The sequence below is a fragment of the Alligator mississippiensis genome, chromosome 8 (genome assembly GCF_030867095.1).
Source record: "Alligator mississippiensis isolate rAllMis1 chromosome 8, rAllMis1, whole genome shotgun sequence".
NCBI classification, from domain to species: Eukaryota; Metazoa; Chordata; order Crocodylia; family Alligatoridae; genus Alligator; species Alligator mississippiensis.
Window position 1 is genome coordinate 24,278,953 of NC_081831.1, and position 17,793 is coordinate 24,296,745.

The 17,793-nt window shown below is 45.1% G+C and overlaps 1 protein-coding gene across 1 annotated transcript in view; it reads right to left on the bottom strand.

The window, feature by feature from the left end:
* Positions 1-14,016, bottom strand: part of LOC102567684 (C-type lectin domain family 4 member M) — a 26,366-nt gene extending 12,350 nt beyond the window's left edge. The window contains exons 1-13 of the mRNA XM_006265625.4: positions 13,874-14,016; positions 13,250-13,348; positions 12,282-12,371; positions 11,990-12,040; positions 11,489-11,578; positions 9,151-9,201; positions 8,652-8,741; positions 7,765-7,815; positions 7,271-7,360; positions 5,879-5,929; positions 5,179-5,268; positions 2,386-2,511; positions 500-651 (exon numbers count right to left, since the gene is read on the bottom strand). Coding sequence (XP_006265687.1) covers positions 500-651; positions 2,386-2,511; positions 5,179-5,268; positions 5,879-5,929; positions 7,271-7,360; positions 7,765-7,815; positions 8,652-8,741; positions 9,151-9,201; positions 11,489-11,578; positions 11,990-12,040; positions 12,282-12,371; positions 13,250-13,348; positions 13,874-13,955 — 1,113 coding nt within the window. The 5' untranslated portion in view covers positions 13,956-14,016. The remainder of the gene's footprint in view (positions 1-499; positions 652-2,385; positions 2,512-5,178; positions 5,269-5,878; positions 5,930-7,270; positions 7,361-7,764; positions 7,816-8,651; positions 8,742-9,150; positions 9,202-11,488; positions 11,579-11,989; positions 12,041-12,281; positions 12,372-13,249; positions 13,349-13,873) is intronic.
* Between the last annotated feature and the right edge of the window lie 3,777 nt (positions 14,017-17,793).

The following is a 17,793-nucleotide window of genomic DNA, read 5'->3' on the forward strand; positions in this document are numbered from 1 at the left end:
GTGTAGCCTCCTGCACTGTAGCACCCTCATGCCCAGCCAGCATCCCCAGAGCACATTTTGCTGGGGCAGAATAGCTCTGGGCTGGCAGGCTGACCCTCAGGGCCCCCTGCTAGCCAGAGCTGTGCTGCCCCAGCTGCATATGCTGTGGTCCTGGGTACACACGTAAATGTTGCACCTGGGAGCAATAAACTACTGCACAAACTACTATGGAGTATATTCAGGCACATCAATTGCACTGTGTAAAAGCACCCTCTGCTACAGAACTTGGGCCAGACTCCAGTCTCCATTTGATCAGAGTAAGGGATATACAAGCAACTCAGCACAGAATAAGGTAAGGTGGATCTTTACTATGTCTCAGGTGCTCCGCAATAACTAGCCATGTGTACACTCCAACCTTGTAAATGGAAACTAAATCCTAAAAAGCTGAGCCCTTTTTTTCAATAAGAGCTAATTTCTTCCTTTGTCAGACCTACAATAGGAAGCTGAGCATCTGACTTACGTTTTCCTTTTTGCTGTTAATGATAGCCAGGTGAGCCCCCTGATCTGCGCAGAATTTCTTGGAATCTCTCCAGTTTTTACTTGATGTTGAAACGAAGTAACAGATTTTCTGATCTTGCACCCAGCCTTTTGGACATCTTGTGCAGAAGAGCTCTGGTAGAAGTCAGGTGAGAGAAAAAATTTGCATTAGGGACAGAATCATGGCGATGTAGGGCTAGAAGGGACCCCAGAGGTCATCTAGCTTAGTGGTTCTCAGCTTTTTTTGTACCAAAGTTTGGTGCCTGGGGCATAGCCCACAGTAGCAACCCACCCTCACCCTGTGCGCAGATCAGGGGGCACACGCCTCCCGCCATGCTTGCTGGGAGTACATGCAGCAGCAGGAGCCACCCTTCAGGAACTCTTGCAGCCTGCAAAGGAAAACCCATGGTTTCCTACATTTTTCTTCTTTAAAGGAAAAACCATTTTTTAAGTTTGTTCGCAACCCTTTCGTATATTCTTGTGGCCCGCTTTTGGGTCGCAACCCATAGGTTGAGAAACACTGATCTAGTCCAGCCCCCGGCTTAAGGCAGGATCATCCCTATCCAAATTAAACAAAACCATAGTCCAAACTTTTTGTAAATCTACCATCAACCCTAACACAAGACAAGACATCACATCCAAACCTGCAACAGGCAAAGCTGGGGAGCCACAGCAATCAATATCCTGCTTCTATAAAAGGTTGTAACACACAAGAGGTCCCAGGGGGAGGCCATGCCCCCACTGCAGAGAAAAGCAAACCCCACCCCAGTTTGACCATAGGGTAAAATTCCTTCCTGACCCCAAATATGGGACTGGTCTGATCCTAAGCAAAGGGGCCAGACCCTTTAGCCAGGAACCTCTGGCTTTAAGTCCCAGCAGAAGTATTGGCACAGCCCAGTCAAAATCCCCAGGCTTAGTTGCAGCCAAGTTGAAATGTAAGAAATCATCTGTGCACCTCATACTCCTTATTTACTACTGAAATTTTCATTAGGACTGCACAAATAATTTGCAGTGAACAGTTTATGAATTTACCACCCCCTAGGCCCATCCTTGTCTCCTGATGAAAAGTATTGCCAGTTAATTTGGTGCAGTATTCAGCCTTTGATTGTCTTTTTGGGTAGTTACACAAATCACATGATATTATCACCTTTGCCTAGGCAGCAGGAAGCTTGCAGGTTGGTATCCTTTGGAAAGAGAAATCAGTAATATAATTTTTTTCTTAGTGACACTTGGTTTATCTATAAATCCTAACACCAGCCCTGGGTATATAGATGAAGACAGGATAGATTTGCACCTTTATGACTAACCAAAGTAGATTTATCTATCAAAAGCTCTCGTGGGCTGGACCTCACTTCATCAGACCAGTGAGCTTCAGCCCATGAAAGCTTGTGCACTCTCTCCTTCTCTCATATTACATATAGTAGTCAAGTAGAAGGTAGGGTAGATTTCTACCTTACAGACCAACCAAAGTGGGTAAGTGTGTACATGCGTGTTTGTAAACACATGTACGTACACACACACACACACACACACACACACACACTTTGGGTTAGTCTGTAAGGTACAAATCTATCCTGCCTTCTACTGCTGAGCACATCAAACTATGTCTCTCTGCTCACAGATGAAGGTGGCCACAGACAACATGCAGCTTAGTCTGGGATCACAGGCCACATTTCTAAGATATGTTTTGAAGGAACAGCTCTGCCTAAGAACTGGCCTTCAGGTTGGGGAGCAGTGGTTAGCTTCGCTGCAGAAGGAGCAGAGCGAGCTGTAGGGCCTATTGGGAGCCTGAAAATGAAACAGCCTGACCTGGAGTGTTTGATGTTAATGCTTTTACTGGTAGCACAGGCCTGGCCTATAAGCCCTCACCTGTGAGGTTCTTTAATTCTTCCTGTGCACTGCTCAAGGAATTCTGGAATCTCTCGTAGTCCTTTTTTACTTCAGCCAGCTCCTTGCCCACTTCTTCAACCAAAAAATGCGTCAGGTTCCTTATCTCTGTAAGAGCAGGGAAAAGGTAGAAAGATGTCACCAGGAGGAAAAGATGGATATTGTATTATGTACTGGCTCAAGATCTTCCTTCTCTGTTTTGTAGCTGACCCACTCTCATCCTCATTACTGTCTGTCCCCTTCCCCTCTGTCCTTCCAACTGTCTCCCTGTCCAGCTTCATCTATGCCCTTCTGTTAAACTGATGCCTGTCACAACTGTATTAATTAAACCCTTCTTTTGTCTTTGACTTCCTGAGCTTTCTATACCTGCAGGGATGAAGTTTCACCCTGCTAGCCCCACAATCAGCTTTCTGGCCCTCTGCTTCTGTGCCATGAGAGAGTTTTTCCCCATGGATGTGCAAATCTGTAATAAGGGTATCCTCTTCTTATAGAATCACCAGATTCATGCCAGCCCAACCAGGGTCACAGTCTGGTTCATACTTGCACTGAAGGGATTTGACTCCACAGGGCTGTGCATCCCCAGTGTCTGAAGGAAGTTATAAAGAACCTAATTGCCATTTCTTGGGTCAGACCAAAACTCCATCTTGCCCAGTCTCCTGTGTCACATGGGCAGAGAGCAGAAGCTGAAAGGGAGAGTGAACTGGGTCTGACCGGAATTTTCCACTGTTCCTCTCTCGCTTGCATCTGCCAGCTTTTGAGGTCTAGGAAGTTCTGAGTAACTATCAGTAACTATCTCAGAGGCTGTGCCACTGTGATAGTTACTGATGCCCCTTTCCTCCAAGAACATGTCCAATCCCTTTGTGAATCCAGCTAAACTCTCAGTTTCCACAAGATCAGGTGGCAATGAGGTCCACACTTTAATTACATGCTCTGTGAAAAAAACTTCCCTTTGGTAGTTTTAAACTTATAGCCTACTAGTTTCATGTTGACCCCTAGTTCTTGTATTGTGAGAGAGAGTAAATAGTAAATCCCTATTGGCTCTTTCTTTCCCATTTAGTATTTTGTAAACCTTTATCATGTCTGCCCTCAATTGTCTCTTTTCTAAACTGAAAAGCTTGGCCTCTGTAGTCTCTCCTCATATGAAAGCCCCTTCATAGCACTCATCATCCTTGTTGCCTTTCTCTGGACCTTCTCTAGTTCTTTTCTATCCTTTTGGAGGTCTGGGGACCAGACCTGGGCAAGTATTCAAGGTGTACTAGGTCTGTGCAAAGCTTCAGTCCCTGATTTGATTTGGTGGAGATTTGGCCTGATTCGGTTGCTGAATCTCCAAATCCTAATCAAATCATGAGACACTTTAATCTCTCCAAATCAAATCAGAATCCTCTGAATCGATTCGGAGAGATTCAGCAATTTGAACATAGAGACAGCTTTAAATGTTTTTTCTACATACCTCTAGGTAGCAGGGGCTCGTGAAAGCTGCGATGCTGGGGCGCATGGAGCATCCCACAGGAGCTCGGGGGGTCTCCAGTGCACTCGGCAGCAGACCCAGAAGTGGACCAGAAGCACTTCCTATCCACTTCCGGGTCCAACAGGGAGCGTGCTGGGGAACCCCCCCCCCGCACTCCCCCAGCTCAGCAACTGGTGCCTCCTGGGTCTGGGGGGGGCACCCAGGGTCCCTCTGCAGCTGATCGCTGAGCTTGGGGGCACAGGGGGGAGGGCCCTGGCACGCTTCCCGTTGGACCCAGAAGTGGACTGGAACTATTTCTGCCACCAAACATGTGGAGGGCCCCCCGCACTCCTGTGGATGCTCCATGCGCCCCAGCATCGCAGCAATCGTGAGCCATGCTGGTACCTCAAGGTATGTAGAACAAACTTTTAAAGCTGTGTCTATGTCCAAATCGCTGATTCTCTGAATCAGCATCGAATCTTCAGATTCAGATTCAGGCGAATCGAATCAGGGACAGTGATCCGAATCAACAAATTGAATCGCTGTCCCTGATTTGGGCCAAATCTGAATCGAATAGGGCCCACTTCGCACACCCCTTGTGGATACACCATACATTTATAAAGAGGCATCATGATACTTTCAGTTTTCTTTACAATTCCATTCTTAATAATCCCTAACATTTTTTTGCCTCATCTGACAGCTGCTGAGCCCTGAGTGGGTGTTTTTAGGGACCTGTCCACAATGACTCCCGGATCTCTTTCCTGTGTGGTAACAGCTAATGTAGAGTTCCTCTGGTATGGTGAGCTTTCAGCACCTCTTGAGACTCAAACACCTATGCATAGGCACTTATTAAAATTCAGCCAAGCACCCAAGCATAGATGTCATCACGTGTAGTAACCGGGACATTTCTTGTCTGCTGCCATCTTAACCAGTACAATTGAGGTTGAACTGATACCCTCCAGAGCTACAAGCAAGGACTGCTAAAATTTTAGCTAGAGATCTAATTTGGCCTTTGACTGACTGACTTTCTCTAGAGATAAGCCCAATGTCAGCTTTGTAATGCATAATCACTAGTAATTACACATACATGTACCTTTATTGGGTCTAAGAGACCTCTGCAGCTGCAGGGAAAGATTCAGTATCCCTGAAGGTCTTGTTGGAGCAGGATTCCACTGTTGGGATTATCAGGCTAAAAGTCCCTGCTCTGACTCTTTGCTATTGTCATACTCTATCTGCAGTTCAACCTAGTCCTGAAAGGTCATGCTCTGAATTCTCTCTGAAAGGATGTAAGAGAAATTGTGGCATTGTATGGAAAAGTCTTCTCTCACCTGTCTTGCCTAGGTGAGCTAATAAATTCTTCCAGGAATCTGCTTGGATTATCATAACCTTCTGCTTGGTGTCAGCCAGCTCCTTAGATACTGCAGATACCAGGGGAAAGAGAGCATTACATTATGTTGATATTTCAAGAAGAGAAATCCCCATCCCAGGGCACAGGGCCTACATAGTTTTCCCTGCTGCTCAATCACAAATTGCATGATATTTGATGATAGTGTTGAAGTAATGGTGTTGCTGCGATGGTCCAGGAAATATGCAAGAATTCTTGTGGGTGATGTATATCTTATTGGACCAACTGTATGGTTGGGATAGACATAGACAAGCTTTTGGGTATCATAGTCCCCTTTCTCAAGTCTTTGGGAGAGAGACAGACACAGAAGAACAGAATGAATGGTCACCGGAAAAAGATGAAGTGATATATTTCTTCCCATTTCAGTACCTGGCTTGCAATGATTTGGAGATAAATTCAGGTTTTATTAAAAAGGTAAATTTTTAGCTTTTCTTATTGCAGCAAAAAGTTTAAAGCATATCCCAAGTGACATGCCAAGGGCTCAAAAATATGGAAATGAATAAAATGATTCTAACACTTATTTCTTAAGAATCTGACTGATCTGTGTTGTGATTTTGTATATTGTACTTAACAGTATTGTAGGCTCTACCTATCCCCAGACCACCTGAGAGAGACAAACTTACTGGTGTGAATTTGACTCTCGATTGTTTGGAATTTTTTGGACATGGTGGAATCTAAAAGGGAAGAGAGAGAGAGAGGAGGTTATGTTTTTAACAAAAACACCTGTACTTAGAGTATACTGGATCATAGCTTTGTATTTGGGGGAGTGTGGAACATATGTTCCAATGTCAGCCTTTTGTAAGGTTTTAATTATTTTATTATTACTACTACTACTACTACTACTATTAATGCTTTATATAATTATAGTGCTTAGAGACCCAGATGAGTTTGGGACGTCTCTAAGCTTGGTATTGGCCAAAACTCAGACCCCAAGTAGGACTGGCATCCTACTGTGTTGTTTTTTCACAGGCACCATGATGGATTCTAGTTGTGCCAAATGCTATGCAGACACATAAAGACATAGATCTAAGTGCCCATCCTTTAGGAGATCTCAAAAATGTGAATTCTGTGCTCTCTGGGGCCGGCAACACAAAGCCCGTCTATTGAGCTAGTGGAAATCCACCAGTACACTGTCCTGGGCAAGATAGAAACTCGTAAGAATTTCCAGGCCAAAGGAATGGAGTAGCCCAGTAGTCCAGTGTCCTTTGTCAAACAGTAACAAGTAATGGATGTTTTAGAGAAAGGGTGTTAGAAACAATGTAGAGTGATCCATCCCCTTCCATACGTTCCCAGTCACCATGAGGAGGTCACATCCCTAACTGTTGCATTTAATAGACCCTGATGGAGCTCTCCTCCATAAGTTTATTTTTTTTTTTTAACTTGGTTATACTTTTAACCTCATCGATGTCCTACAGCAATGACAGTGGCATGTTAATTGTGCATTGTGTAAAAATAAATAAAGTCTTTATTTTGTGTCTTCAACATGCTGCCTGATGGGTTCATTGCCTGGTCCCCAGTTCTTGTATTGCAAGACATAGTGAAAACAGTTCACCTTACCCACATCATTTATGATTTTATAGACTGCTATCGCAGCCTTCCTCAGTTATCTTTTTTTTTTTGCCAGACTGAAGAGATCTGTCCTTTTCGGTTCCTCCTCCTACCAAAACTGTTCTATACCCTATGATCATCTCAGTTCCTCCCCTCTTGGTAATTTTCCTAATTCTGTTATCTCCTTCTTGGGATAGAGTAGTGAGATCTACCAACAGTCTTGAAAAGCTGAGTGCATCCTGAATTTATATAGTGCATAATGATATTTTATGTTTTGTTTTCAATTCCTTTCATCATGATTTTTTTTTTTTTTTGCTGTTTTGAGTGGTGATTTCCCTAGTTCCAATATTTTAAATCCCATTCCATGTAATGTTTCAAATGTTTCTTGAGTAGTAACAGCATGTTCAGGGCCTATCAGTAATTAGATCTGCTTAGGATATATAAGAAGGCAATAAGACATCTCTTACCTATGGAGTTCCAGAGATCAGATAGATTTTTCTTAGCATCTGCTTCTACCCTCATAAGCCGTGGGTGTGTCTCACTCAGTTCTTCAGACACTAAAACGACGGGAAAGAGAGTACTGTGTTGTGTTCTGTACTGGAAAGAGGAGATTTCCCTACCCAAGGTCCCAGGGCCTACATTATCATTCCCTTTTATTTTATCACAGGTGTTGGGATAGTTGGTGTGAGTTGTAAAGCCTCTGTTCTTGGCTTTTTATAACTTAGGGGAGAAAATCAGCCTACATTAAATAGGTAAATTTCTATCTCTACTGGCTGCAGAAAGGTTAAACTGTGGCATGAGTGAGATGCTAAGTTCTCAGAAACACAGAAAAGAATAAAATAAATCTAGTGCTTATTTCTTAAGCCATGCTGGCCTGATTCATGATTTTGAACATTGTTATCAACAATATTGTAGGCTCAGCTTATCCCCAGATCTCTTGAGAGACAAGTAAAGAACATACCATTGAAAAGCTGATTGTTGATTGTCTTGAGTTCTTTTGCCATCTTGGAATCTAAAAAAGGAAATGGAAGGGCGGAGGGAATTCTATTTTGAACAACTCCCACCAGTCCTTGTAACTGTTCTTCACTGGATCACAGTCTTTTGTTCAAAGCTGTGAGTCTTAGGTCCTTGCTACACATTACATATTTCACACAATTAACTGGTCAATCATGCAATAAATTTAGACCAGCCACACATGAAAAGTAATTATTACACCATAAGAATGTCCATTCAGCTATAAGAAGAGACAACCAGCTACAGAGTTAGTGCTTGAAAATGTGCAACAACTTTATGGCTGGCTTCTCTCCAGCTTAATTTGAACATGTGGCAGAACCTTTCTGTAAGGTCATCAACTTTGTTGCAATTACTATTTCATATTCATGTAGTGCCCAGAGGACCTAATTGAGATCAGGGCCACATCTACTTGGTTCTGCCCAGTCCCCAGCTATGACTGGTATCCTTTTGCACTGTCCTCTGCACAGACACAAAGTGAGATGGGCCCTCATTGTGCCAAATGGCACTTAATGAGAGACAGCCCCTGCCTCATGCAATTTATGATCTAAATAGGAAAGAAGCAATACTCTGTGCAGATCACAGATAATTCAAGAGGTTGGGTGTCCCCTAGATTTGTATAATGCACACTGGTATTTTCTGTTCGGTTTAAATTCATTTCCTACTGATGTTATTTGTCTTTTTGAATAACACTGCTCTTGTTCCCAGGTTTTATTTTTTTATTTAAATGCTCTACAGTGTTACCTAGTTTTTTTGTTTCTTTTAGGAGCAGCAATAGGAATTCTGGGAATAATATCTACTTAGATTCTATTAAAACAGAACTAGGAAAGCTCTCACCTATTACATCCTGGAGATCAGATAAATCTTGCTTGGAATCTTCTTGGATCTTCCTAAGCCTCAGCTTTGTATTACTCAGCTCCTCAGTCACTGCAAATGACAGGGGAAAAAAGAGCATTGTGCTGTGTTTGATCTGTCAAGAAGGGATTTCTTCAACTCGGGTCACAAAGCCTGCATGGCTGCCAATCCATACTATATTATCACAAATCGCATTATTATATATGTTGCATTTCTTTCAGCTTCAGTTCCTGACTTTCTCTGAATAGAAGAGAAGTTCATGTTCCATGAAAACATTAGATTTCTTGCCCTCCTAGTTGCAGCATTAAAGTACATCCCAAGTGTAATGGCAAGGGAACAGAAATGTGGAAACGAGTAAAATGAACCTAACATTTATTTCTTAAAAATCCCAGTGGTCTGAGTCATCATTTTGGATATTGCTGTTAGCAGTATTATAGGCTCTGCTCCCTACCAGATCTCGAGAGACAAGCGAAGAACGTACCATTAACAAGTTGATTGTTGATTGTCTGGAGTTCTGTGGACAACTTGGAATCTAAAAGGGACATAAGAGGATGGAGTTTGCATTTTCAACAGCCCCCCAACCCTTACAACTGCTCATAGAGTTCGTTGGGTTACACTCTTTTGTGCTGCGGGGTGTGAAACTTGGGGAGTAATGGCAACTTTTTACGAAGTGGTGGTGGTGGTGGTGTTTGTTGGTGTTACCTGCTTTGTATTATTGAGGTGCCCAACTAGGAATGGTATCCTACTATGCTAATTTTCTGCTCAGACACTAACTGAGATGTGCCTCCTAAATTTTAGTCCTGTACTTTCTTCTGAAATCTAGATCTCAATTCTGTGCTCTCTGGGACCAGCTATGCAAACAATTGACTGGACTAGTAGGAATTCACCAATGCTTATTCCTGGGCAAGATAAAAACTTACAATAATTTCCAGAATGGGTCAGGCCAAAGGTCCAGTCGCTGAGTAACCTATGTCCAACTGTTACAAGTTTTGGATGATTTAGAGAAGTGGTTCTTAACCATTGTAGACTCAAGGCAACCTCTGAGCTATCACTCTCTTTTTTTCTTTTTTTTTTTTTTTTACTATGAAAAATATTAGAGCAATTCCTATGTTGCAAAGAACTCAGAAAGACCACAGCAGATCAGACTGTCTCCAACACTCTGAATTCCTGTGTGAAAATTCTGGATTGATCTTGTGAATCATGTTTGCACACCGAAGAGTGCTAGCACCTCGTGGCAGCCTTGAGAGGATCTCAAGGCACCCTAGGGTGCCATGCCATCCTGCTTGAGAATCATTGTGAGACAGAGAAAGAGTACCAAAAAATAAGGGAGAGTGATCCATCTCCTCATACTCTTCCAGTCGCCACAAGGAGGTTACAATCCTAACTGTTGTGCTTAATAGCCCCTGACAGATCCTTTCTCCATAAAGTGTCTGATCTCTCTTATGAACACAGCTATACTTTTGGCTGCTTCAGTGTCCTGTAACAATGACAGCAGCATGTTAATTGTGCATTGTGTTAAAAAAATAACTTGCTTTTGTTTTGTTTTAAACAACTGGATGAATTCATTAGGTGATGCCTAGTTCCTGTGTTATACATACAACAAAGATAGCAAATAGTTTTTCTTGTCTATACCTTTTAAGATTTTTCAGGCTGCTATCATATTCCCTGTCACTTATGTCCTTTCCAAGCTGAAGAGATCTTTCCTTTCTAGTTCCCCCTCCAACTGAAGCTGTTCCTGTGATCATTTTGGTTTTGTGTGTTTCTACCCCCATGCCAGTATTTTTAAAGAACTCTGAACAACGTCTCATCTTTGAGTGGTAACAGTTAGTAGGACTGAGCGAAGCTTCAGTTGCTGGTTCGATTCGGCAAAGATTCAGCCTAATTCAGTGGTTGAATCTCCGAATCCCTGCGGAGCCAGGTTGCACAGCAGGACAGTGCTGGTCCCTACTGCATGACCTGGCTCCACAGGGAGCAGAGATCTGGGGCTGCACAGGTTGGGCAGTGGCAGGGAGGAGACCCTGGTGTGGATCTCTGCTCCCAACGGAGCTAGGTTGCGCAGCAGGGATTCCTCAGCTCCCGGTTCGATTCACCAGCTCTCTGATCATTCCCCCAGCATAGCCCTGGATCTGCATGCCAGGTTTCAGCAGGCTGCCGCTGAAGGCTGGGGCCAGCAGCAGTGCCGCAGTCTTCCTGGAGCTCAGCGTGGGCTGCGCCAAGCGGTTGCCACTGGCCCCGGCCTGCAGCAGCAGCCTGCTGAAACCCTGCGCACAGAACCCCCTGGTTCAAGCTTGCAGAGAAAGTTAAAGCATAGTCCTAAGGGCTTAGAAATATGAGAAGGTATAAAATGAACATAACATTTATGTCTTAAAAGCCCCACCAGCCTGAATCATGACTTTAAATCTCACTGTCAGTGATACTGAAACCCTGCGCACAGATTGGGGGCCTATGGCCCCCAAGGAAGGGCTGGGGAAATGATCAGAGAGCTGGGGAATTGAACCAGGGGCTAGATGTGAATATCAAAGCAGTCCTTTCCCCTCCCGCTTCTTAGCTCTCATTTCCCTGCAAGCCCGGCTCCGAAACTCCAAAATTCTTGGAAACATTTCCAAAACATTTTGGAGCCTTCCGATTCGTTTTGGAGCTGTTTTGGAGCCTTCTGTTTCAATTCAGATTTGGTGTTTCAGGCGCCGAAATGGCCTGAAACACCTCTGAAATGAAATGGCTGCCAAAATTTCACACAGCCCTAGTAACAATGTAGTCAGGATCCATCAGTAAGTCAGTCAACTTTAGGGTCTGTTAAAAAGCAGTAGGACCTCTCTTACCTACAGAGTCATGGAGATCTGATAGATTTTTCCTGGAATCTGTTTGGATCTTTGTAAACCTCGTCTTTGTTTCAGCCAGCTCCTCAGACACTGCAGGTGGAAAGGGAAAGACCTCTGCATTGTATTGGATACCACAAAGGGGCGTTTTCCCACCTCAGGTCCCAGGGCCTGCATTGTTGTCAATCCTAACTGTTTTATCATATTTTTTGCCTTATGTGATGTAATGTATTCCATCAGGTTTCAGTTTCTGGCTTTCTATGGTTAGGGGAGAAATTCAGCTTTTATTTAGAACATTAAATTTCTTGCCCCATGCCCCCTGGTTCAGGCTTGCAGAGAAACTTAAAGCATAGTCCTAAGGGCTTAGAAATATGAGAAGGTATAAAATGAACATAACATTTATGTCTTAAAAGCCCCACCAGCCTGAATCATGACTTTAAATCTCACTGTCAGTGATACTGGCAGCTCTGGTATCCCCGGACCTCTTGGGAGACAAGAACGTACCTTTAACAAGTCGACTGTTGATTGTCTTGAGTTCTTTGGATGTTGCGGAATCTAAAAGGAATGTGAGATAATTGAGCGCTCCCATTTTCTGCCACCCTGTCAACCATTATGTCTATCCTTAGCATGCACTGGATCCCAATCGCCAGCTCCTGTAAACGTCCCACTCCCCACACTTATCTCTACCATGCTTCTAGGCTGAAGCCAAAGACCCTGAAGCAGGATGGCCATATCTAGGCTTCCCCACAAAGAAATGGCAGCAATCCAGGATTGGAGCGATAAGGCTGGTTCTTACCTATGGAGTGCAGAAGGTCTGATAGTTCTTTTGTGGAATTCACTGGGATTTTCTCAAGTCGCATCTTCATGTTGGATAGCTCCATGGATGCTGCAAACAGCATGATGAAGAAATTGCTTCCTTACAAGGGGTCAGAGAGAGGAGATTGCCCCACCCCACTGTCCAGAGGCAGGAATGCTACCATCTCCCAGGCAAGAAAGGAACCCCATTTTACAGATGGAAAAATTAAGCTATCATTAGGGAAGTGATGTGTCACATAGGAAATGGGCCACAATGCTAGAGAATGAAATTGGATCTCCTAAGTTGCCACTAGGTGCATTAACCATGGCACCAGCCTCTTTTATTATTCTACTGTGTCTCACTTCTCCTTTTAGAGCACAAAGAGCTGGATCCTAGCCCAACAACAACGGTGATGTTGGGTTGTTGCCATCACGCTTCACTAGATGTGACCCTCAGTTTCAAGTGCACTGTGGTGGATTCTTGGAACCAGCTTGGGCTTCAGTGCAAAGTAAAGGGTCAGAGCAGCACCGAGATTTAAAAGAAAGAATTGCCCTTCACACCACACTGCAGGGCTGAATACTATGCAAAGTAAACAGTTGCCTGCTACAGTTGAGATCCTACTTTGAATATCCACTTTTGAGGGGTTAAAGGCTAGTATGGATTTGTCCCAGTTCCTGATTTTTTGAGTGGGGTTCTCTAAAATGACTTTAGGAGCACAGGTGCTGTGGAAAGCTAGTGGGAGTTGTGTTCCCAAGCCACATTCACACTTTAGAAAATTCCCACCTGCTTGTGGAATTTGCCATGCGTGCTACTCCACAATTAGATTTGCATCTTAGCTTCCATCTAAGTCCCTGAGCTGTTGTTTTTTTTTTTTGTCCCAGTACAATAAAATCACCCCCTAATAATCTCTTCAGCCTCTCAGTGGGCAAGAGAAATGTAGGACTGAGCTGGAGACATACAAGACTTACTTTTCCCATGGTTCACTATAAGGACAGCTGTGAACACCACAAAGCAGATCACCAGCAAGACGCACAGGACTGCAATGGCCTTCCCTTGGCAGCCAAAAGCTATGGGGAGCAATGCCAGTTAGATTTCTCAATGCAATTCAACATTGGGTCAGCCCCCTCCACTCACTGCAATGGCTCACTCGTCTTCTCTCTAAAGTGACAATGCTCAGGACATGGAGTCTCTTCCCATTTTGGCAAAATGGGAAACACCAAGTGACTGTGATTCTTTGAGAGCAGCTGGACTTGTGACGCCCAGGTGGAGAAGCCTTTACTCTGGGAACACAAGGACCCTTTTAGGCTTTAGAAGGAAAATGCTGCAGAGACTCACAAGACCAGCTATATTCCTGGAGTAACATCACACTGAAGGAAGGGAAGTTACCACAGCAATGAGTTACCCTGAGAGTTAGGGTGTTTCTAGGAATGCTAGGAAAAACATTTGTACAAGTAGGGTTAAAATCAGTAGAATAGCAGGGGTGCTCTAACCCTTCCAGAATCTGGATGCAAGCCAGCCATTAAACCCATCTCTTGAGTCCTACCTAGTCCAAAACCCAGCACCCTTTCTCCTCAGACCAGTCCTGCCCTTACCTTGTCTCCTCCTCGGGTTCTCCACTGTGAGTTCCATCTTTTCAAAATTTTCCTGCTTGGAGTAGAGACAACGTTGCTCCATGGTTGGGGATTTCTGTTCATCTTCTTGACACTAGGATCTTTTATAGCCTCAGGAACTATCATAATACTTTCTGAAGAAAGGATGCCTGTAATTTGTACTTCCTAGTTTCATAATAGCCTGAGTTCCTGTTTTTTTGCAGAAGGTCAGTGTAGAGTCACATCTTGGATCCTAACATCCCAGGCTTTCTGCTTCCCAAACTCCTGTTTGCCTATTAGCTCTTGTAAGATCATCTTAAAACCACTGCTCAACCCCTCATCAGCTGGAATCCTGTACTGTTCCCAATACACCAGGTAATACATAGGAACAGCCAATACCATAAGGCTCTGTATTTAGAAATATGCAGGTTACTTGCTACTAACTAGTGTCCTCCCAGATGAATTCTTCTGTCACCCTTCTCATTCTAACTAGAGGCTTATGGCATGGACACCTTGATCCTACAAGTGAGACCATATACTTGAGGAAGAACTAAGAGGATGACATAATGCATCAACCCTGGATATCCCAAAGTCTGTTGAATTAGCTCTACTTTCCTGTGGCCTTGTCCAGGTTTGTGGTAACCTGTACTGAGGACTGGCGTTGGGCCACTGGAACCTACAATACCAGCTGAAACTGGCCCGTAGATTCCCCTACGCTGCTGTAACATCACCGTTACCTAAGCCAGTGGTGCCCAACTTCTTTGCCTTGTGGGCTGGATGAGCAGTGCCCAGTCAGTCTGCAGGCCAAATCTCTTCTGTGGGTCCAATCCAGCCATGCGGGACCTGGAAATTTGGCAGCAGGGGAGTGGTGACAGTGTTAATTGCAACTGCTCCACCACAGCCAAATTTATGGACCCATGGGGAGCCCCTCAGGCTGGATAACATGGCTCCATGGCCCAGATACAGCCTACAGGCTGGGGGTTGAGCACCCCTGACCTACATTACTGCTGTAAATAATTAATGACTCCTTCAGCCAATCCGTCCTGAGGAGGTCTGGGGTTGTAGTGTGCTTCTTCTGCAGCTGCTGTTTCTCAGAAGTTCAAACCCAAATCCATCCAGCATGTACTTCTAGTAAATACTTCTGTGGTTGCTATTGTTTATAACAAAAGCGGCTTATTTTGTAAAATAAGAGTGCCTACAAGTATCTTAAATGCTAAACCACAGTTTTTTGTGCATGTTCAGCTGCATAGCCTTCCTTAAAAATAGCATTAGTTAGTCCTATGAAACAGAATTCTAGGAAACAATTATTTTGCAACCTCAGCTGCATACCATTGCTTTTAAAATAGCACTGGTTAGGCTCAGGCTCTGGACTACAAACAGTGGTGCCTGCCTTGGGGAGCCCCTGACTAAGGAGGCCTGTAGTGTTTCAAAAATGAATTGTTTTCCTCTCTCTAGTGATCTTCCTTCTTGGATGGTTCATTCTTCCATCAGGGGATGCCCAGATGATAATGGACACTTGTAAGGTGCAACTCTGTCTTAGGATGTAGCATCTTTTATGAACCAGTCATCCCCATTGCAGAGAGGTCCCACAGAGAGCAGGTGTCATCTGCCATCAAGCTAGCATTGGCTTGGGAGCCCCATAGTGGGATGGTCTGGACTCTCATGGGAAGGGTCTTTTCTCTAATATTAAGTGCTGCGTTGTTTATGGAGTGGCAGAAAAATCTCTTTCTTGGAAAACCCCCACTATCTTCAGAACCAGAAAAGAGTATGAAGTAGATTCCCAGCTGGCATCAAGCAGGGTTGTTCCATATTGGTCAATGAAGTGGTGCCCACCTGTACTGGCTAAAGATCTAGTAGCTGTCTGTATGTGAGATCCAATTCTCTCCTCTGCATCTATTCTTCCTTTTTATCCCACTTTGCTTGGGGGCTCTGGGTTTTACCCACCCCTTTGAAGCAAGTGAAGCAGAAAGCAATAGCTGAAAGAATTTCAGGACTGATTTAGTTCCCACTGGGAGACAAAGCTGGACTGGGTGCAGTGGCATGTGACACTGCAATTTGCTGCTACACTATATCTGGTTCACGAAGTAGCTTCTGGCTACCTTGCGACCCAGGAGCAGTATGACCACATTCATACAGCACTAAGTGGCATTGTGTTGTGTTCTCTGACCAGATAGACCAGGATGCTCTCTGACATGGACATGAGGTCATTTTTTTCAGATCTGAAGCAAAGGCCTGTTTTGGGGAATTCTAGTGGGAAACTGAGCCAGAGCCCTCAAGTGTGGGACTGTCATGGAGAATTCAGGATGGCTGATAGCTATGCAGAAGCAGGTACCATGTTTCTATGTTGGTGCCTTGGTCTGATCCAGGGGTCAGCACCATTTTTGCCCTGAGTGCCAAAATCACCCCAACTTCCACCCATGACTGGACTTGGTGTGCCAGAGATGGGGGAGCTGCAAGGGGCATAATCTTCATTGCTGGCGGTGGCTACATGCCTGTCTCTGAGTGGACAGTGGGGAGGGATCAGGGTTGCACTGCCCCAGCCCCTACTCAGCCACGTGCTGTGATCCACGTGTGCACCCACCACCACCTTGGAGCTGGTGCTGGGGCTCTGGAGCCCAGCGCAGGTGTTTGCAGCCTCCTGGCTGCCGTCCACAGCCATCCCTGGCTCTGGGCAGCTGTAGCAGGTGGCTGGAAGGCTGTAAATGGTTATGCCAGGGTCCACAGCCCTGGCACTAGCTCCATGGTGGTGGCAGCTGCACACATGCCTCTGGGTGGACAGTGGGGGAGGAGCCAGGGTTGTGCTACCCCAGGCCCCTTCCTGGCCATGTACCCAGAGGTGTGTGCACAGCTGCTGCAGCCACAGAACTGGTGCCAGGGCTGTGGAGCCCCATGCAGTTGTTTGCAGCCTCCCAGCTGCAGCCAGCCCAGGCTCTGGGCAGCAGCTGGCAGAAACTGCCCAGAGTCCAGGTCGGCTGTGGCATGCCAAGGAAGATGGCTTCATGTGCCATGGTCTGGCATGCGTACTAGGGGTTGCTGATCCCTGGTCTGTCTTTTGGAGGGTGACCCAGATTCTAGAGAAGTAGGCCACAAAAGAGGAAGAAGCAAGGAGGAATATGAATAGGAGAGGAAGAGGGGGTTGAGGTAGAGAGAAAAGGAATATGGTGTTGCTTTCTAAACCATTGCTAAGGAAGCCTCCCCATCAAGGCTGGAGAGTTGGGGGGTGGATTACCTAAGTGATGTGGTCTAATGTGTAAAAGCTTTCATGCCTGTTCATCATTCTCTGAACAGAAGTCCTTATTCTTAGCAACAACAGCGAGTTCAAGGAAGTCATGAAGATGTCTAGGGAGATTTCTTTCTGCAGGTGCTTTTGAACTAATCACTCTTTTTTTTTTTTTTTGGTGTTTTCCCTGTGTTTTGTAGTGTGCGGGCCGGGTCGGACCCAGGCCCTTTGTCGAGCTCCACATGGGCTGTGGCCGGCAGCCCGGGCACGCCGGGTCGGAGAGGGCGGGTGCCGAGCTAGAATTAGGCACAGACACTTAACGGTTGATTTTAAGATTGTTTACTTACACCGAGATGGTCGCGGTGCAGGCTGGAAAACTTGCTTGAGTTGCGGTTACAAACAGAAAACACGAACAATCACGTGGAGTTTGCTAGGCTCCACGCAGACAGAACTCTGGATGTCCAGGACAAGCGCGCCTCAAAATAGAAAACTCGTCGATACATCTTATAGAAAGTTTCCACTTGAAGACGGGAAGAGGTGGGCGGTGGATCAGGTCGCCAAACTCCTCTGAGTAACACACAGGGCTTCGATGACCCTGACCTCTGTGCACCCAGAGTCCCCACGAGATGGATGTGGAGTCCTCTTCGGCTTCGGCGGAAACTGCTCAAGCCTCTTATACGGCTAGCAGGCCAGTCGCTAGCTG